The 22,412-nt window shown below is 38.8% G+C and overlaps 1 protein-coding gene across 1 annotated transcript in view; it reads right to left on the minus strand.

Moving 5' to 3' along the window:
* Positions 1-22,412, minus strand: part of LOC136874515 (small subunit processome component 20 homolog) — a 278,038-nt gene that overhangs the window by 224,237 nt on the left and 31,389 nt on the right. The window contains exons 8-11 of the mRNA XM_068227773.1: positions 13,456-13,674; positions 13,127-13,325; positions 7,572-7,817; positions 3,022-3,181 (exon numbers count right to left, since the gene is read on the minus strand). Coding sequence (XP_068083874.1) covers positions 3,022-3,181; positions 7,572-7,817; positions 13,127-13,325; positions 13,456-13,674 — 824 coding nt within the window. The remainder of the gene's footprint in view (positions 1-3,021; positions 3,182-7,571; positions 7,818-13,126; positions 13,326-13,455; positions 13,675-22,412) is intronic.

The raw sequence follows: 22,412 nt of genomic DNA on the forward strand, positions 1-22,412 counted from the left end.
CTTTAAAGAAGTCGAAGATGAAATTGTGAGGTATGTGCACGAAAAAGCAAGGGCGGAATGGCCATACCGTGATGCAATAAACTCGTTCGTTGACTTTCAACGTTCGAGATTAGGCCAATACATCGCTAGCCGCTGAATTCGGCCGAATCCGACAAGCGAGACGTGCGTGTAGCGGCAGCCAGTTATATCTGACGCTGCGTAAAAGTAACAGTTTTATAGACAGCAAGAATAATTTCCTGATGGATCGTTGTATTGTATTGCATGGAATAGGTATTGCCGAAAAGTTTTCAACGAGTTCTCTTCAGTATTATGATGCCAATGTTAAGTTAATGGTCCTTAAACCCGCGGAAATAATAATTGTCAGCCGCCAAAAATAAAGAAATACAGCGTGACGAAAGTCAATTTTCAGCGTCTAAAAATAGTCTAAAAATACGTAGGCCTACTGTACAACAAGGCATTCATATGATTTTACAAACTTCTTTTTGAGCCTGATTTAAATTTTTTGAAGGAAAAAGCGGGATTCATCTTGGATTCGGAGATACAAGGTACTATATTTTTTTCAGAATGAAATTAAACATACACTTTCACGTAGTATCGGATTACGAAACAAACAAGTAAGCCGTAGTGTGGATATCATCCTCGGAAACGCAAGTTTTGACAAACTGATTGCCGTTTCATACCGATTTTAAAGTGCATGAAGGGTTTGCCGACTTATACAAAAATCGGATATAACGACAATCCGTTATAGCAAGTAAATTTTTCGCCATTATGAATTCTCGCTATAACGGACTTTTACTGTTTTTTTTTTTTTTTTTTTGTTTGTTTGTTTTCGGAAAATCAATTTAAGGGGGAGGGAGTGAAAGTAAGTAAAGAGGGAGTTGAATTCTGTTTATGAGGATAAATATTTCTCAAAAACTGAAGAAGTTACAGACGTGAAAGCTGGTCATTTGCATCTCTTTAGAAATGAAGAAATACATATATTTTGTTTGTTTTCAGAAAAAGCACTTAAGGAGGTGAAAAGAATTGAAAAATTGAAGAAGCAGGTGAATTTTCAAAATAAGTACCAGTATATGTCGAAACTTAACATGTTACAGACGAGAAACTTGGATTTTTGAAAAGTCCTTTAAAAATACAGGAACATGTAACTTTTTTTTTTTCAGAAAAAGCACTTAACGGGGGTGAAAAGAAGTTAAACAAGAGTTGGATTATTTTTTATTAGGATACTTGTTTCTCAAAAACTGAAGATGTTACTGATGTAAAAACTGATATTTGGAATCACCTTTAAAAATGAAGAGAAGAGACCGGGCGAGTTCGCCATGCGGTTAGGGTCGCGCAGCTGTGAGCTTGCATCCGGGAGATAGTGGGTTCAAACGCCACTGTCAGCAGCCCTGAAGATGGTTTTCCGTGGCTTCCCATTTTCACACCAGGCAAATGCTGGGCCTTACCTTAATTAAGGCCACGACCGCTTCATTCCCATTCATAGGCCTTTCCTATCCCTTCGTCGCCATAAGACCTATCTGTGTCGGTGCGAAGTAAAACATAATAGCGAAAAAAATAAAATAAAGAAACATGCATTTTTGTTGTTTTTGGAAAATCCACTTTGTTGGAGGTGGGGGTGAATTCATTTTATGGGGTTACCTACATCTAAAAAACTGAAGGTGTTTCAGCGTGGAAATAGGTATTTGGACTCTCTTTCAAAAAGAAACATGTTCTTTTTCCGACTTAAGAGAAGACCATTTCTCATACGTGCAATTGTATGTTGCATGGTCATCTTAGCCCCAAAAGGCAATACCACAAACGTGGCATACAAAGAGTTTCTGGGGTAAATGAAACTCAATATTTCAGCAAGTTTTTATGTTTTAGGGATTTTCAGATAACTTCTTAGTACAGTACCGAGGAACGATTACTTTTAACAAATTACGAAATCCATGCGAGCAAAGCCACAGGTAACTGCGAGTATGACAATAATATAGCGTACCCTAAGAAAGAGAGGCTTTTCTCTTCCAAGTTCCAGAAGATGTGGGAAAGGCCTTACAGTGTTCTAAAGAGAATAAATTATATCATCTACCGCAAACAAAGGAGCCCAAGTTACAAGATGAAGGTGGTGCATCTGAACTGATTGGCAGCTTAGGGAGGAATAGACAAAGAAGATACCTGGGTGGAACGATCAGCTCTCAAAGGGGCAATGTTACATGGCCATCTGACCGTCAGCCATTCTGAAAGCACCCCCCCACCACCACCACCGATATTTTCTGGAAGGGATGGGTGAATCTGGCTGGAGAGCTCCAGTTAAACCGAGGGCATATGATGGCCTCTGTTTCTATTGTGGTTTTTGTTTGGTGTTTCTGTGGATTTTCTGGAAAGTAAAACTATGAATGCTCCTATTCTGCTGCTCCCCAAGGATACTAGAACTTTCATCACCAGATATATAAAAAGCAGGCTTGTCACGAACAGGCAGTTGTGAGTTGGTGCTGTTGTGTTGAGTACTGAGTAATCGGTTACAAGTCGTGAGCCAAGAGTGCAGTATGAGGAGCAGTCACGAGCATTGCTTGTGCAAGTTATCGATCTTGTCTGAACTTGAGCCAAGTATACAGCAGTCAGGCATTGTAATAGCCATTAAGTGGGTTCAAACCTATTTACATTGAAATGCTCTCTACAGTGACTAGTGCAAGCAAAGCAAGGTGAAATATGAGACCTGTCAAAGTTAGGAAGGATCACCGCACCAGGTAAAGACTGCCAGCCAGAGTCCCTCTGTGAGGGAAGAAACTTTAGTAAATAGCCAGAAGTTAGTAAAGTGTGGTTATCCATTGTCAAGTTTATTGTGTGTGTTCATGTACCAACTGGGTCATCCTTGATTAAATTAGTTCAATAAAATAGCCTGTTTCATCATAACAGTATCTATGTAAGTAACTGTGAGAGAACAAAAAATCGGGCAATGCAAGATCAAAACTTGCTGATCTCTAGAATACTTTACACAAGATATTTTAGTGCCAACCAAATATTCTCAGAAACAATACTTACTCAACAAAAGACAAGAAGAGAGGTGTTAAATCTCTATTTTTTGCTTCACACACTTCAGGGAACTCAGCAAGAGCATTCCAAAGGAGTATGCGATAGTTGATGTAATCAGGTTTGTCATCCATCTCATGAATAGTAGTATGCATATCTTGAAGAAATTCACCTAAAATTATACACAATCAAGTACAAACACCTGATGTATTTTACTTTCATACACTCACCAACATTATTCTAAACTGAACACATTTTCTACTAATATTATGTTTCAGCATCACCTGAAGAGACAAACTCCATATAAACAATATACTTTCTAGCCATGCCCATTTTTACACATATTGTTTTCTCTTCATTCCTGTCATGATTTTATTTTTTCTTTGTTTTCACTCATTTTCCATTATTCTTGATTTTATTTTTTCTAGACATTCTTATTTTCTGAATGGCTTTACTCTATCCTTTTGTCTAAGCAACTAAAGAGAAAACATCAAGACTTAAAAACAAATATGACAGGATGAATTACTATATATATACTGTCTAATGCCTAGAGGTGGTGATTTTTTGCAATAGCTAATTTCTGCAAAATGCCTATAACAGCTTGAAATTTCATTTTTCACAACAAGTAAACCACTTTTTAATGTGTTATGAAAATACAATAAAATGCGAAATTTGTACTTGATTCCAATATAAATACAATGAAAATACACTGACTGACAGAGCAAATGCAACACCAAGAAGGAGTGGTCAGAACTTTATGCCAATTGCAGGGTAGACTGACATCACTGAGGTATGCTCATGATGTGAAATGCGCCGCTGTGCTGCGCACGTAGCGAACGATAAATGGGACACGGCGTTGGCGAATGGCCCACTTCGTACCGTGATTTCTCAGCCGACAGTCATTGTAGAACGTGTTGTCGTGTGTCACAGGACACGTGTATAGCTAAGAATGCCAGGCCGCCGTCAACGGAGGCATTTCCAGCAGACAGACGACTTTACGAGGGGTATGGTGATCGGGCTGAGAAGGGCAGGTTGGTCACTTCGTCAAATCGCAGACGATACCCATAGGGATGTGTCCAAGGTGCAGCGCCTGTGGCGAAGATGGTTGGCGCAGGGACATGTGGCACGTGCGAGGGGTCCAGGCGCAGCCCGAGTGACGTCAGCACGCGAGGATCGGCGCATCCGCCGCCAAGCGGTGGAAGCCCCGCACGCCACGTCAACCGCCATTCTTCAGCATGTGCAAGACACCCTGGCTGTTCCAATATCGACCAGAACAATTTCCCGTCGATTGGTTGAAGGAGGCCTGCACTCCCGGCGTCCGCTCAGAAGACTACCATTGACTCCACAGCATAGACGTGCACGCCTGGCATGGTGCCGGGCTAGAGCGACTTGGATGAGGGAATGGCGGAACGTCATGTTCTCCGATGAGTCACGCTTCTGTTCTGTCAGTGATAGTCACCGCAGACGAGTGTGGCGTCGGCGTGGAGAAAGGTCAAATCCGGCAGTAACTGTGGAGCGCCCTACCGCTAGACAACGCGGCATCATGGTTTGGGGCGCTATTGCGTATGATTCCACGTCACCTCTAGTGCGTATTCAAGGCACGTTAAATGCCCACCGCTACGTGCAGCATGTGCTGCGGCCGGTGGCACTCCCGTACCTTCAGGGGCTGCCCACTGCTCTGTTTCAGCAGGATAATGCCCGCCCACACACTGCTCGCATCTCCCAACAGGCTCTACGAGGTGTACAGATGCTTCTGTGGCCAGCGTACTCTCCGGATCTCTCACCAATCGAACATGTGTGGGATCTCATTGGACGCCGTTTGCAAACTCTGCCCCAGCCTCGTACGGACGACCAACTGTGGCAAATGGTTGACAGAGAATGGAGAACCATCCCTCAGGACACCATCCGCACTCTTATTGACTCTGTACCTCGACGTGTTTCTGCGTGCATCGCCGCTTGCGGTGGTCCTACATCCTACTGAGTCGATGCCGTGCGCATTGTGTAACCTGCATATCGGTTTGAAATAAACATCAATTATTCGTCCGTGCCGTCTCTGTTTTTTCCCCAACTTTCATCCCTTTCGAACCACTCCTTCTTGGTGTTGCATTTGCTCTGTCAGTCAGTGTATATTTATGTTTGTTTTGTTTTTCCAGAAACTAAAACCAAGGAGTTTGTGCTCTCTTGGACAGCCTGCAATTGCTGTTAAGCTCAAATACCCCAGTCTGACCAAGCATTTCTGCAGTGTATTTGGGGTCCTACCAAGATTGTAGATGATAAAGAGATCTCTGTTAATACAGGTTAACTGAAAGTGATCGGAGGAAAAGATGTTTTATGATTCTCTTCAAAAGTGTCTCTGATTCGTGAATATGACGAAGAATCGAGGAATTCCTCTTCTAAGACAAATTCAAGCAATTACCATCTCGCCTAGGCACCTACCAAGACTGTAGAAGCTAAAGATATATCAGTAAATGTAAGTTAATTGAAAGTGGTGGTACAGTAGAAAAAGACGTTTTATGATATTTTTCAAAAGTGTCACCACCGGGCGAGTTCGCGATGCGGTTAGGAGCATGCAGCTGTGAGTTGCATCTGGGAGATAGTGGGTTCGAACCCCATTGTCGACAGCCCAGAAGATGGTTTTCCATGTTTTCCCATTTTCACACCAGTCAAATGTTGGGGTCGTACCTTAATTAAGGCCACGGCCTCTTCCTTCTCACTCCTGCCCTTTCCTGTCCCATCGTCACCATAAAACCTTTCTGTGTCGATGCGACGTACAACAAATTGTTAAAACAGTGTCACCGATTCATGAACATGACTTAAAGTATAGAGTCTATCATGACCCTCGTAATAGGGAATTCCTCTTCTAAGAAAAATTCAGCCAATTACTGTCTCACCCAGGTGCCTCACATAGTTTTGCTGACTGAATGCTGATGCTGTGTCATCTGCGTACCTTCATCATCATGATCATTTTAATGGAAAATAATAGAATTCATACATTTATCTGAAGTACTTTTTTTCTAAAAACATGTGATTATATATGAAAATATCCATCATTTTGAAAAAGCAGGATGATAATTTATTAATCCAAGACTGTCAACCCTCTTTGGAACGAACAAGAAACCAAAATAATAATAATAATAATAATAATAATAATAATAATAATAATAATAATAATAATAATAATAATAATAATAATAATGGTATTTGCTTTACATTCCACTAACTACCTTTAAGTTTTCAGAGACGCCGAGGTGCTGGAATTTAGTCCCGCAGGAGTTCTTTTACGTGCCAGTAAATCTACTGGCACGTGGCAGACGTATCTGAGTACCTTCAAATACTAACGGGCTGAGCTAGGATCAAGAATTAAGAAATCTTAGTCGAAGGTGTTCAACGATTTTGAGAACTTCCAGGGCCCACAATACGTTTTATTTCTCCCACTCAATAGGAGATAATATACACAAGGCTACCTGTAAAACATTTTGCTGCCCGAGTTTGAGCACACACTAGCAAATTATGGGATTTAAATAAATTGGTTTTATATCAAATGTTCTCAGCAGTGAACTACTGGTGGTTTTTTTTTTTAATATTTGCTTTACTTTGCACCAACACACATAGGTCCTATGATGATGAAGGGATAGTGTGAATACACTACCATGGTGTCCCCCATCTCCATTTTCCCCAACCTGAATTTTTATGGCATATTTTACTTACTGACACGCACTGTACCTACTAAATTCTTTTTTTCTTTTTTCTTTTCCAAGATAAATTTAAGAACAGAGAGGGTGAAATATAAAAGTTATCAACATAGACTGTGTGCCTCTTCTCAAGATATGGTTCAATAAATTACATGACTATAGCCTCACTCAACAACATTCTAGTAGTTTCTGCTTAGGCTGGTTTATTTCCTGTAAAAACAGAAAACCCAGACAGTAACCACTTTCAGACTCACAAAATTTTATAGATTTTTGTGCCAAATCAGGCCTTTTTTTGTGGACTGAATTGGATGTAACAATCTTCCCCTAAATTTTACTAGAATTTCATCTACTGCTATATTCTGCTCTGGATAGTAAACATCTCTGAAATTTTGTTGCAAATGGTTTACAATGGGTGCAATTTTTCTGAGCCTGTCATTTTCCACATAGGTTTTGTTGTTTATGAAATGTAGAAATTTAGAAAGGAATACAAATCTTTTGAGAGGCATGATTACAGAGAAAAAGGAAGTGAGTATCAACTTTTGGATGGACCAGTACTGTATGACTGTAAGATGTTTTTTCTTATTTGAGCCACAAGAATACAAAAAGCAAAATAACCCTTGATTTCATCTGATGTTGCAGAAAACCATCGGCTCATACTGGGTGAGGTAGGATTTTTTGAGAAAAACTGATCGGTAAAACGGTTTGTTTCGGTAGCAATTTCATCCCATAAAGAGTCGTGAACCATGTGTTGAAATAATAACTAAGGGGAGGAGGGTCAGGCGGGGAAGTTCCTGTTTATGGTGGGATTTATTTTAGAATGTCCTGTAAAACTGTGTTTGGATGGTTTATCATCTGTTTTACTCCCATTACAGCCATCTTCCTTCACATTCTTTATCTTTTTGATGGCAGGCTGGGCTTCATCATCACTGTCACATTTAAAGTCATCCTCACTTTCAGTCAAACGTTTTGTCATGCTGCTATCACTTTCACCGCTAGTAAACAAACCTGTATCACTTTCTGAAGCTATATCACTGCCACATTCACTCCCGCTATCCTGTAATATACGCTCAATTTCATTGCTTGTAATACGAGGTTTGCTATGACCAGCCATTTCTGCTGACTACCACACAGGGAATCACTCTACTTGGAGACCGATTACCTGTGGCATGGTGCAATCTACAAAGTTCATTCTAACTTCAAGAGAAAGAGCAGATTCTCAGCTTTCAAACGGTATACTGCATGTCATGCCATCTGTGGACAGAAACCTTGAAATAGTTGCAGAAGGCTGCCTCTACATAGACCACCTGCCAGGCATCTGCGTATGAATGGTCACAGCGCACGAGACCGCCTGGCAGGCGGCAAGGTATGCTAGTGAGTTAATACCATGTAGGTGTTACTAAGTGCAGCCAGTGAGATTTCCTGGAATTGTAACAGAACTAGCAAAAGTGGCTAGTAACAAACACCAACAATTATCCATAGTTAGGCCGATATTGTGTTCTGAATGGAAACGGAGTCATCTCACTGATGAATAGAAAGTTGTACAGATATGGATATTCCCAGAACAACTCAGATAATACCTCCCGGAAGGACAAAGCATCTAGGAGCAAATTGTGACTGGTACCACCAGTTCTTGCTGACAATGAGAAGGATGAGTCACGAATGGACAAATCATTTGTCACCAAGACCAAAAAAAAAAAAAAGAAGTCATCTGCTTCAGCTGGCTAGATATTGATGACTCTGTTCTTCGAAATGAAAGAACCTCTGCTGTTAACTAAGCTGCCAGCCGGTGCCACAATCAACACTCAACAGAAATTAGAATTGGACCATCAAGAATAGATAGTCAGATAAACTGTCACAAGATGTACTTATGCTCCTTCATAATGTCCCTTACATGCTTCCAAGACAACAATGGACACACTGTGCCATTTTTTGGACTATTATGGATCGCTCACCATAAAACACAGATCTTGCCCCTAGCAACCATCATGTCTTTGGTCCATTGAAGACCCTGAAGGCTAAGCGTTTTATCACAATCAGCAGTTTGTGGTGCTAAGGAGGAGGAGCTCAGTAAGTAATAGTATCCTTCTTTTTAGAGGGTATAGAGAAACTCGCTCAGTGCTGGGATACATGCCTGAATGGTGGAGGTGATTATCAGTAGAGCCCGGAAGTTACGCAAAATGCCTTTTTTATCTGGGTGTATATATCGAAGTGTCACATAGAGACAAACATGTTTCCGTACGTTTGGGAACGGTAGGACCCGTTATTATTTTGCCTATTTTGGCCTACGTAGCCTATTTGATAACATAGCGCCTTTTTAAGTTGTTGTGGATATTTTCTGCTGTTATTTATGTATTAAAATTAATCAATAGAAAGAATATATAATTCCAATGTCCTGTATTAATAATACAGAAAAAAATTCATTTTAACTTAACAGATAAAAAATAACATTTACATAACTTACATGATATTTTCATATTACACAAATCTCTACTGAAAACTCCATGAGCTAAATGGTCAAGAGGGTTGCCAGACCTATCGTTAGTACATAAAATTAAGTGCTGGTGGTGGTTATTGTTTTAAGAGGAAGAATAATTTGGTAACGATTCTCTGATAACAATAATCAGAAGAAAAATGGAAGTGGTCCAATACTTCGAAAAATGAAAGTATCGGAAAAAGAAAGGGAAGAATCACGAAGAGCGTGAAAATGAAAGACTTCCTGGGCCTCGCAAATCTAATACCGCCGGGGTCGGAAAAGAACAAGAATTGACCAAGGGAGGTCAGACAGGAAAGGTAAGAGCGAGGAACCTGACACACGTGGAAGCAACACCAGACTCAGCTAGGCGAACCGTGGTCACCAACCTACACTTCAAGTTGAAAGGCCTTGGTCCCCCTTTTAAGACAGACAGGGGATACCGTTGACATTATTCTATCATCCCCACCGACAGAGGGATGTAGGATTCAGTACTAATTTGTGATGCAAATATATGTTACGTAGCTTACATTAACACGTATTTATTATTTTAGTGCCCAATTTTGTCATTAAAAATGCCTATTTCCTAAATGTTAAGTGCTTATTTGCCTGCCTATTTTAGCAAAAATAAATGCCTGAACTTCCAGGCTCTAGTCATCAGTATGCTGTTGTTGTGATACAGTGTATATTTTCCAATATGTACAAGTATTTGTTTCTAAACAGCAGTCTGCATTTGAAATGAACAACCCTTAATACTCTCCATATACCCATACATTTACGTTCATCATGCTAGTGGCTTACCATCACACTAACATGTCGAAGATTTTTGGTGATGCATGGATGGGAAAGGCCTAGGGGTGGGAAGGAAGCAGCTATGGCTAGAGGCACCTGTTTCTTGCAAAGTGCAGAATCGCAAAATTTTTGCGAAATTTTACAAATTTGGCTCAAAAACAAGAAAGGATTTACTTTTAAGCAAACTCGTGAAATAATTTACGAAATTATTTGGAACTGCATCATTTGAAGTTTACGACGGAGATTCGAGGGGAGTTGTGGCAATAAAATCTGATAATGCCACAATCAACTTTATACTCTTTCAATATATATCGAAAGCTAAGGTATAGTATATCGATTATCGCTAAATTATCTTCCTGTGAAGCAAGAAATTTATTGTATTCATCGATCCTTAGTATTCAATTACGTGTAACGTGACTGTGTATTTCCTCTTGCCTGTTGAAAATCGCTGCTGATCGGAGCTTTTAATTTCCTATTTTGTGCTCAGTTTATTAAAATGGTTATGACAGTTTTTGATCGAGAAAAAGAATTTGTATCGGAAGGATTTTACGTGTTTGGCAGAAGTAGAAAGATACTGATGTGCAAATACTACAATGTGCAAATTGAGTGGCAGAGAAAGGACACGTACCTAAAACATATTAATAACAGAGTTTCACATAAGAACAAGGAAAAGGCGCTAATGACGACAGGCATCAGAAGACAAGCTAGTCTCACAGGCACTAGTTCAGCGGCAAAACGAGCGAAATACGATGAGGACGCATTCATTTTACCTACAACTTGAGCTTTTATGGAGGCAAATATTCCACTGGAAAATGTTGATCATCCGAAGCTAAGAGAGTGGATGGAGAAATATATACCAGGTTTGTGCAATACTATAATTTTTTTTTCCGAGGAAGATGTGAGATTATGTTTTTCTGATAACTTTGTATGGTTATGATAGTTTTCTTGTTTAATCATACTTAGGCCTAGATAATGCATGCTAGATCCCTCATTTACTTGCAATTATAAATCATTTAATTCATTCAAATGATGTTAAATAGCCCTCTAACATTATGCCTATTGATTTTTTTTTCTATTTGCTTTATGTCGTTCCGACACAGATAGGTCTTATGGTGACGATGGGATAGGAAAGGCCTAGGAATTGGAAGGAAGTGGCCGTGGCCTTAATTAAGGTACAGCCCCGGCATTTGTCTGGTGTGCAAATGGGAAACCACGGAAAACCATCTTCAGGGCTGCTGACAGTGGGGCTCGAGTCCACTATCTCCCGATTACTGGATACTGACTGCACTTAAGCGACTGCAGCGATCGAGCTCGGTATTGATTTTTTTTTTTTTTTTTTTTTTTAAGGTGCTGGAGACTTGCCCACATCTGGAAGACTGAGGGAAGGCTCTGTACCTCAAATCATCAAAGAGGAGGAGGAAAGATTAAAAGAAGCTGTGAAAGATGAGAGAGTTTCAATTCTTTGTGATGAAACTACTGATTTTAAAAGTGCAATGTGTATTTATGGTTCTGATAAAAGTGCTTAGTTGTGGTGATAGTACAGTTCAGAAGTTATTTGTAGGGTTTCTAGTTTCAGAAGGGTTGGTACACACGCAGTGCTGGGCTCATAAACTGAATTTGGTGGGCATTTTGTGGGCCGTGTAACTTAGTGCTTTGAACCAATGTGTTGTACAGGCAAAACACATCTTCCTTCATACACAAAAGAAAAAGCAAGCATACATTCAATTCCCAAAGCAGAAATATGAAGATGAACCCACTAAAACTAAACTCTTCCCTATTCCTGTGATCACCAGGTGGAACTCCTAGTTTAAAAGTGTTGAGTACCTTGGAGAATATCTTCACGATCTAGTAGACTTTGTTGAAACTTGAAGACGAGTGTTGCTGTGAACTATTCCAAAGCCTTGACTCCAAATGAAGTAACAAATATTCATTACCTAGCTATTTATCTTGTTGAGCATTGTTCAAAATGTTGTAACTTGCTGCTCACATTAGAGAATTCCAACAAGCCGTTAATTCATGTACTTAAGTCTAAGCTTTAGTGACCTTTCAAAGGGCTTTAAATTACTAGAGGACGCTTCTTTCTTTTTTTTTTTTTTTTTTTTTTTTTTTTTTTTTGACAACATCAGATAAACTTTCCCAACTACCAAAACAAATACAGACACAATTAACATCCTTGTTTCAATCTGTAGATAGAGCAAGCCTGAAAAAGCCGATCCAATTAATAAGGTTTGACACAGGAAAGTTTATCATTTCTTCTCTCGGTAAAATGTTTGATCCAAGAAGCATAATGGAAGGGGATTTAGAAAATGATGAACTCTCTCGTCTAATAAAGCAAATTCCCATCTTACGAGAACTTTCAACGTCAGAATACCTTGAACCATACACTGTGTTTAGGGATCTAGTTAGTAGTTCATGTAGAGCAGGTATAGATATTGTGATTGCCATTCTTCTTTCCCTGAAACCAGAATATGAGCATTTTGTGGAAGCTGCAGTGAAGGCTTTATGGATCCCAGTCAGTAATGTTGATAGTGAGAGGGCATACTCAACATATTGTAATGTAGTGTCTGACAGGAGAACAGCTCTGACTCCCAGTAATCTGGAACTCATGGTATCTCTGTCTCTCTCAGACTGATATGTAAATTATATACTTAGGCTAGGCCATACTTGTTAGTGACAGCTGATACAATTTTTTCAAACTTCCATGTTTTGATATAATGTGTAATACTGTATGTGTTTTAAGCAGAAGCATAACTCATGTATTTATATACTGATGCAAAAATACAATGTTATACTGAAAATATGCGATCAACTAAATTATTGGTTTACCTTCTATAGCTGAAAAGTGAAAATAAAATTAAGCAAAATTATTGACGAAATAAAATAAAAGTAGCTAAAAATATACTGAAATAACTGTTCAAAAATGACTAAATTAGTCAAAAATTTTCAACACAAAAAGGAGCCTCTAGCTATGGCCTTTATTAAGGTACAGCCACAGCATTTGCTTGGTGTTTTATATACATTTACAAAGTGAAATTTAGGAGTAAAATTATATTTTATAAGTAATGGACACTCTTACAAGAGATGGAGAAGATTTATATTCAAAAGCACTGGGTCAAATTATATTTTAAAAATAGGTAATCACAAAAAGAAATGGTCAACTTACAAGTCATTGTGGTAATGCTTGGGATAACATAACCTCCTTCCTTGGCCTGTTTTGCCGCAAGCACTAACCGATTACTGAATACTTCCCAGAAATCATCTATCTGCATGCCTCTAGCATGAGATACTATCAGCTTGATAGTAGGCTCCCAGAGAAGTTGAAAATTGATGTACAATACTCCCAGCAGGTACTGTAGCGGCATCTGGTCAGCCATTCAAAATAACTTAGTTAGCTTCATTGCATAAATATTTCAATATAGGAACAGATATAACTGGCTATGCTTTTATAAGAAACTAATCCCTAAAACATAGAAAACAAATCAATAGTATTACCTTCCTGTACTTCACAAGTTGAATTAAATCCATCTGAAGTGCTTCATACCCTAGTTTCTGGAGTTGGTTCAATTTGTCTCTATAATCACCAATTGTTGGTTCCACAATCTCTGCAGCCAAACAGATGCTTAAAAATGAAGACTGATCAGCATCCTCTGAATTAGATGAAACTGCAAGATCCTCAAAGAGAGAAAATATATGAGCAGTCACCAGACGTATCTGAAAAAAAGGAAAAAAAAAAAAACACATCAATAGTGATGGATGTTGCCATCGCAATACCAAAAACTCAGACTAGTTGAAAAACACAGTTTGTTGGACGCTTGGCTCCTACGTGCAAGATAGGGGAATTGAATCCTAGCACCGTTCGTTGATATATAAGAGTATAAAAACAAAAAATTCATATCATGAGACTTATTGGCACATATAAAAGACTAGTTATTTAGCAAGCTCATACCATACAGTATGAGAGGAACCTATGTATATCGCACACAGATCAAACAAGCATATTGAAAAAACATCAGCATACTGCTTCTTATCACATTTCTTAGTAGATGTACAATAGTGGATCCAGATGGTCGCATAACAAACTCAAACAAAGTAATTCCTGGTAGGGAGAAAGAAGTGATTACATATGCAATTGACTCTGTTTTTTATAATTTGCTTTTCGCTGTACCGACATGCACAGGTCTTATAGTGATGATGGGATAGAAGCAGGAAGGAAGCATCCATGGCCTTCATTAAGGTACAGCCCCAGCATTTGCCTGGTGTAAAAATGGGAAACCACAGAAAACCATCTTCAGGGCTGCCGACAGTGGGATTTGAACCCACTATCTCCCAAATGCAAGCTGACAGCCAAGTGCCCCAAACCACGCGGCCACTCGCTAAGCTAAATAATTGACATTTGTGATCCACATTGAAAGCAGTATAAGAAAAACACAGTAAATCATGCAGGGAATTTGAACTCACATAACAATGACCTCTAAGTGGATATGCCATCCATTATGCAACAGGCTCCATTGACAGAAACACAGCTTTTCAGTCACACAAGTGATGTATGTAAATCATTACATTCTAGATTTCTTGAAAACTATTTTCCGGGGACTCAACATATTAAATCTATCCATGGTTTTGCACGTGTGGAATTTTTTTCCAGTTTCATGTGAATTTTAACCTATAGTAGCTCACACCTGCTTTTCCATAACACACCGGCATGTTTCAGAGCTCCATGTGAACAGTACGTGAAGCTTGTCAGTATGACAGACGCTAGTGGAAGAGACATGTATGAGAGTCCCTCAAGCAGACTCATTAGAAATTTGAGGAAGTCCAGACACTGCGGCAGAGTCACCTTTCCTCACTCTTTGCCTTAGACACCGAGCAAGTAGGAGTGATCCTTCCATTTTGCCTCACATCCTTAAAGACATGCAAACAAACTGAATCTGTCGTATAAGCAGCATGTGTGATTTCTAAAACATTTCCAAAAGCAATAGTGGTGATTGAAAATCATATTGTAGTGTATATTACTGACAGTTACTAAATTCCATTCCTTACTGTGTAGTTTGTTTTCAGAAGATCTCAGAGGTTTTCACTACACTGATCCATACATTTTACCTAAAGTTTTTCTGACTCCGCATTGGCTATGTGAGCATCCTTGGCCACAAACCCGAAATGTTCTTTAAACACACAAAAATAAGCCTAATTTTCTGGCAAATTGTAAAGAGTGACAAAGAAAATGCATGAAAACTTATTTACAAAACTGAATTCTAAATCCTGTATATATGTTCCTTTCTTCTTTTTAATCCTCTTTAGCTTTGGCCGACTGTGGATCATGTTAATTCAATTTCAGCTGCTTCTGATATTTGATCCTCACCCAGTACTCCTTCATTCTTTCACTCTGTAATCTCTTCCTCTCTTCTGTCCACGGTGCTTGCATCCAGCATATCACTTCTTCTTAGAAACTCTTGGTGTTCTCGATTCTCAAACTTGTAAGTTTCCCTGCTGCTGACTTCTATTCCTTGTATTCCCATTTATTTCAGGTCCTTTTTCACCTCCTGACACCAGTACGCCATAGCCTGTTGGTTTAATGTTAAGAATTTAATTATGGTCCGTATTGAATCAAAATTTACAATGTTAATTAAGGATAAAGGGTTTCCACCTGTTCAATACATTGACATAGTGACTCAATTAAAATATCACATTTTTATTATTATCATTATGGTATGGGTTTCGGCATCTCCCATGCCATCATCAGCCAATGAAAATTTGCAAGGTATTATAGGTAATTATATGAAATATTTATGCAGTATGGGAACATATACCGAGCATGCTATCTAGTATTCTGAAATTTTACAATTATATATACATTAAAATATGTGTGATTAAAATACAAAGACCGCTTAATCTTTTAAGATGTTAGACACGTCATAAAACACAACACTTTCTTGTGTGTCAAACAGTTTTTTACAGCTAAAATATATGTGAATGGCCTTGAAGAGTACAAGGTGTTCACTTTAAAACTTTCTCTTCAGTCTTTATATACTATCTGACGTACTGAATTAAATACTGATTTCTAGAACATTGTTCTTTTTGTTTATGTGATTAGGGTGTTTAATCATTGTTCATAGTTATATGAATCAGTTCCACCTAGTATGTATTCCTGAAATTTCTATGATATGCAGATTTTTTGTTAGAATGTCACAGTTCTGTGTGTAGCTATTCTAAAATATATCATATGGTTTAAGCTTGAACTCTGCATTTTAGTGTTGTTCAAAAATTATTGTAAGGCTGAGGCCGTGCGTTGATAGATGAGATCTTGAAAATTTCAATATCAGGTGGATTTTGATAAGTTAATATCGATCTCGACCCAACACGGACCTAAAAACAGAGAACGAATTATGAATTTTACGTTAGAATTCCAAATTCAGAGAAGGCGCTTCTGAAAGGAAAAGAATATTAAAGTATGAAACTCACCTCTAACTCAAAATGGCCAAGCGTGGCATATGTGAGGAGCTGCAATGCAAAGTTTCAAGCGACAGCTTGCCTGCATCAGCTGTTAGGGAAGAGGGGAAGTTGCGGTAACAGGAGAATGTAGGTCAGGAGGGCGTGGATTCTGCTGGGGGTAGTAAGCCAGCGTATTGCGTATCATTTTATGGACTAATTGATTTTTAGGTATATTTAATTGATTTAACACCGAAATAAGTGTATCAAATAAAATTGTGGGTTTCTCGGACAGATCATTGAGATTGTAGTTAGGATTATAATACTGATCTAATGTGATAAAACATTGCTCCATCAAGTCTAATAGCAAACCTTTGTTCATTGTTTCAATGATGTCCAAATCATTATTATTGCCATGAAAATTATGTCTATATTCTTGTATATGCTGACCTATTGCTGAAAATCTCCTGTACTTAATAGCATTGACATGCTCGTTGTATCTAATATTAAATGATCTCCCTGTTTGTCCGATGTAAACACTGGAGCAGTCGTTACAGTGAAACCTGTTTACACCTGATCTATCAAAAGGGTTGGACGTATTGACCAATTTAGAATTGTGAAAAATATCAAGATTTCTGTTGTTAGTCCTGAAAGAAATTTAATATTTCTTTCTTTGAAAATATTTGTTAGTCGGAAGATGTCAGGGTTGAACGTGAAGTTTGCATAAGTTTTTGCCTTAGTTGTTTCTTTTTGTAACTTAGTCTTGGGTCGGTGTTTGAACTTGTAAATGATATGTTCTATAAAACTTTGGTTATAACTATTATGAGATGCAATACTGCATATAGTGTTAAGTTCTTTCTTTAGCTCTGTTTTTGACATAGGTACACTGAAAGCTCGATGTATTAGACTATTATAGGTAGCTCTTTAGTGGCTAGGAGGTTGTATGGAATCTTGCTTGATCGTCGTAGCTGTGTGTGTTGGTTTCCTGTAAATTTTATATTTAAAAGAAAATGGAAGTCTAGTAATGGTTAAATCTAAAAAATTTAGGGTCTTATTAGTTTCGGATTCTATTGTGAACTTGATACCTGTATCAATACAATTGAGGTGCGTTAGGGTGGAAGGTGCATCAGTAATACGCTGGTCCAAGATTATAAAAGTATCGTCTACAAATCTAGACCATAGGATTATACTGTCAAATATTTTGTCTTTTTCAATTTTTTTTATATTTTAAGAAGTCTAAGTATATATCAGCTAAAATGCCTGATGACGGTAAACCCATGGCCAATCCATCTTGTTTATATATATTACTTTATTGAACATAAAATAATTACTATTGGTTAGAAGCTTCAAAATGGGCATAAAATCTTCTATTTCTAGTTGGCTATGAGTACGCAGATTTTTTTAAACAATTGCTATGACTTTTTCGGGTTTAATATTTGCATACATATTAATGATATCGAATGAGTGCATTGTATGATATGGTTGTAATTTAAAGTTGTCCAGTTCTTTAATTAATTCTAAGGTATTTTTAATAGATTTGTTGGCTTGAAAAGTGTAATGCTTACTCAAAAATTGTTGAATAAATTGCGCCGTTTTATATAGAGGGCTTGGTCTGAAATTTACTATAGGGCATATAGGAACTCCGTTTTTATGTATTTATGGTTGCGCTTTTACAGTCGGCAGGCCAGGGTAGATATTAATGAGTTTGCTCTTTTCACTGTCGGTAAACAAACATGTAGAATTTTTAAGTATCTGTTTAAGTTGTTTTTGGATGGACTGAGTTGGGTCTTTATCTATAATTGTGAAGGTTTTATCTGTGAAGAGATTTTGTGTTTTAGCAATATAATACGCTTGGTCCAGTATAACGGTAGCGTTACCTTTATCTGCTTTAGTAATAATAATATTTGAATTTCTGATTTTATTTTTGAGTTGACAAATCTTTTTCCTGTCTGCAAGTTGCGATGTATTTATAATATTAGTCGGTGTACTGAAAACGTTATTTGTTTTTTAGCCTCGTACCTGATTTCATCTTGAGTATCTGTTGGCATTTTACTAATAGCTGCTTCTGTCTCAATGATTAACTTTCTAGCCATATTTGCTATGTTATAATTGGGCCAGTTATATTGAGGACCTTTGGAAAGAATTTCTATTTCCTTTTGGTCAAAGTCAGTTTTAGATAGATTCACGAATGGCTGGTGAAATTGGGCTAAGTTTCGAATTCGTGTGTTGTATGAGGTTGCGTTTCTGGATGGCTTGTTATTCGAGTTGGATTCATTAAGAAGAGCCTGAAATTTTCTATCTAATGTACTCTGTTTCTGGGAAAGTACACTGACTGACAGAGCAAATGCAACACCAAGGAGGAGTGGTTCGAAAGGGATGAAAGTTGGGGAAAAAACAGAGTCGGCACGGAAGAATAATTGATGTTTATTTCAAACCGATATGCAGGTTACACAATGCGCATGGCATCGACTCAGTAGGATGTAGGACCACCGCGAGCGGCGATGCACGCAGAAACACGTCGAGGTACAGAGTCAATAAGAGTGCGGATGGTATCCTGAGGGATGGTTCTCCATTCTCTGTCAACCATTTGGCACAGTTGGTCGTCCATACGAGGCTGGGGCAGAGTTTGCAAACGGCGTCCAATGAGATCCCACACGTGTTCGATTGGTGAGAGATCCGGAGAGTACGCTGGCCACGGAAGCATCTGTACACCTCGTAGAGCCTGTTGGGAGATGCGAGCAGTGTGTGGGCGGGCATTATCCTGCTGAAACAGAGCATTGGGCAGCCCCTGAAGGTACGGGAGTGCCACCGGCCGCAGCACATGCTGCACGTAGCGGTGGGCATTTAACGTGCCTTGAATACGCACTAGAGGTGACGTGGAATCATAAGCAATAGCGCCCCAAACCATGATGCCGCGTTGTCTAGCGGTAGGGCGCTCCACAGTTACTGCCGGATTTGACCTTTCTCCACGCCGACGCCACACTCGTCTGCGGTGACTATCACTGACAGAACAGAAGCGTGACTCATCGGAGAACACGACGTTCCACCATTCCCTCATCCAAGTCGCTCTAGCCCGGCACCATGCCAGGCGTGCACGTCTATGCTGTGGAGTCAATGGTAGTCTTCTGAGCGGACGCCGGGAGTGCAGGCCTCCTTCAACAAATCGACGGGAAATTGTTCTGGTCGATATTGGAACAGCCAGGGTGTCTTGCACATGCTGAAGAATGGCGGTTGACGTGGCGTGCGGGGCTGCCACCGCTTGGCGGCAGATGCGCCGATCCTCGCGTGCTGACGTCACTCGAGCTGCGCCTGGACCCCTCGCACGTGTCACATGTCCCTGCGCCAACCATCTTCGCCACAGGCGCTGCACCGTGGACACATCCCTATGGGTATCGGCTGCGATTTGACGAAGCGACCAACCTGCCCTTCTCAGCCCGATCACCATACCCCTCGTAAAGTCGTCTGTCTGCTGGAAATGCCTCCGTTGACGGCGGCCTGGCATTCTTAGCTATACACGTGTCCTGTGGCACACAACAACACGTTCTACAATGACTGTCGGCTGAGAAATCACGGTACGAAGTAGGCCATTCGCCAACGCCGAGTCCCATTTATCGTTCGCTACGTGCGCAGCACAGCGGCGCATTTCACATCATGAGCATACCTCAGTGACGTCAGTCTACCCTGCAATTGGCATAAAGTTCTGACCACTCCTTCTTGGTGTTGCATTTGCTCTGTCAGTCAGTGTATATTAGTCAACGTATTCTGAACTTTATCTTGAAAAATGTTCCATTGTGCAGCTGACAACAACTTGGTAACCTCGAGATGAGTTCCATACAAACGATTGTTCAGAAAAGATTTTTTCTTATGTAAAAATTAAGTTCCTTTTGGAGCCAATGTTTATTAGTTTTTTCCTGCACTTTTCTCTGATGTGTTAAAGTGTGCCTTTTGTTTTTTAAGAATTTTGGTGTCAATTTATTTATGATGCATTTTTTATTAAATTAATGTCCTTGCCCAATTTTCCTATTTTAATACGTACGCCCATATAATAATGAGCTTTATTTTTTGCCTGGTGGGCCAACTTATTTATTGTTAAGAATTTCATTATGGTCCGTATTGAATCGAAATTTACAATGTTAATTAAGGAGGGTTTCCACCTGTTCAATACACTGACATAGTGATTTAATTAAAATATCAAATTTTTATTATTATCATTATGGTACTGGTTTTGGCATCTCCCATGGCATCATCAGCCAATGAAAATTTGCAAGGTATTATAGGTAATTACATGAAATATTTATGCAGTATGGGAACATCTACAGAGCATGCTATCTAGTATTCTGAAATATATGTATATACACATTAAAATATGTGTGATTAAAATACAAAGACCGCTTAATCTTTTAAGATGTTAGACACGTCATAAAACTCAACACTTTCTTGTGTTTTTTTACACCTAAAATATATGTGAATGGCCTTGAAGAGTACAAGGTGTTCCTTTTAAAACTTTATTTCCAGTATACACTATCTGACGTATATATAATATAATATAATTGTAAAATTTCAGAATACTAGATAGCATGCTCTGTATATGTCCCCATACTGCATAAATATTTCATTTAATTACCTATAATACCTTGCAAATATTCGTTGGCTGACAATGGCATGGGAGATGCCAAAAACGGTACCATAATGATAATAAAAATGTGATATTTTAATTAAGTCACTATGTCAATGTATTGAACAGGTGGAAACCCTTTATCCTTAATTAACATTGTACAGCCTGCTGGTCTCAAAAATCCTTATGACTTGGTTGGTCAGTTTAGCTCTCTTCTTATGGATGGTGTCCAAGATCTTTTCCATCCTGAGGTACAATTCTTGGTTTCCTTTCTTTCTATATGAAACATCCTCTGTTCTTTCAGGTCCCATTATCTTCCTCAGAAATTTTCTCTCCACCAGTTCCTACTTCTTGACCAATCCTACTTTTGTTAGCTTCAGATATTCAGCTGAATATCAGGCTTCTGGAAGGATCACTGTCCGGTAATGTCCAAATTTTGCATTGATCGAGATCTTGTTGATCATACATGCATATACTTAACACTTATTCCACCTTGTCAATATATTTAACAGTTTATTGTCATTAACATCCGTACATGTTTCAAGAAGCTTCAATTGCTCTGTACTTCAGCGGCATAAATTATCAAAGTATTCTTGGGCTACTTACAAATAATCTCAAATATATATACACACACACACATATATACATGGAAAACATATATATTGTGACCGTACACAGGTCTCGGCTGACTGAATATGGGTCAGTGTGCTACTGGGGTTCGCTTTGTCGGCGGGCGCGTGTGGCCTTGGCCAGGTGATAGAGAACCAGTTTCTGACTTGAAAGGGGTAGCTGGCTGACTGAAAAAAAAAAAAATAAATAAAAGCGAACCATTACATCGATTTGTAATAAATGAAATATTTATAATATCTTTGGTGGCATGATATGCATCATTAGGAAGGTACACATGAATCATATTTGACTGAACTATGTTAATAATGTCACGTGTGAACTATAAAAATTAAAAACTGAATTTTGACTTGATTTCAACGGTATTTCAGCTAGAAATGATGGTGAAATTATGTAATCAAACCCCAGAAGAATTCAGTACTTGGGTTGACTTCACTTCTGACCACGAGTGCCACGCACGATATTTAAAGCAAGTCGTAAGAGTACAAGCTCTCACATACTGACATGTTCCTGGTCTACTATCTACAGTCACTTCGTGTACTTCGCTAGCGGATTTCAACGCAGAACTTCAGTGGAATACTATCACCAGAGATAGTGGACTCATTCCTGTGTTCAATGCTTTCTACAATTATACAAATCTACGACTTGAGTCAGTGCAGTAAACAGACGTCGAAATAGCAAATAAAATTTTTAAAGTACATGTTCTTTTCATCCTAAATTACATGTGTGCTCAGGATTTCTTTTAACACATTTGGTACAAGTTTCAGCAACCTCACTAGTG

The sequence above is a fragment of the Anabrus simplex genome, chromosome 5, assembly GCF_040414725.1.
Source record: "Anabrus simplex isolate iqAnaSimp1 chromosome 5, ASM4041472v1, whole genome shotgun sequence".
NCBI lineage: Eukaryota > Metazoa > Arthropoda > Insecta > Orthoptera > Tettigoniidae > Anabrus > Anabrus simplex.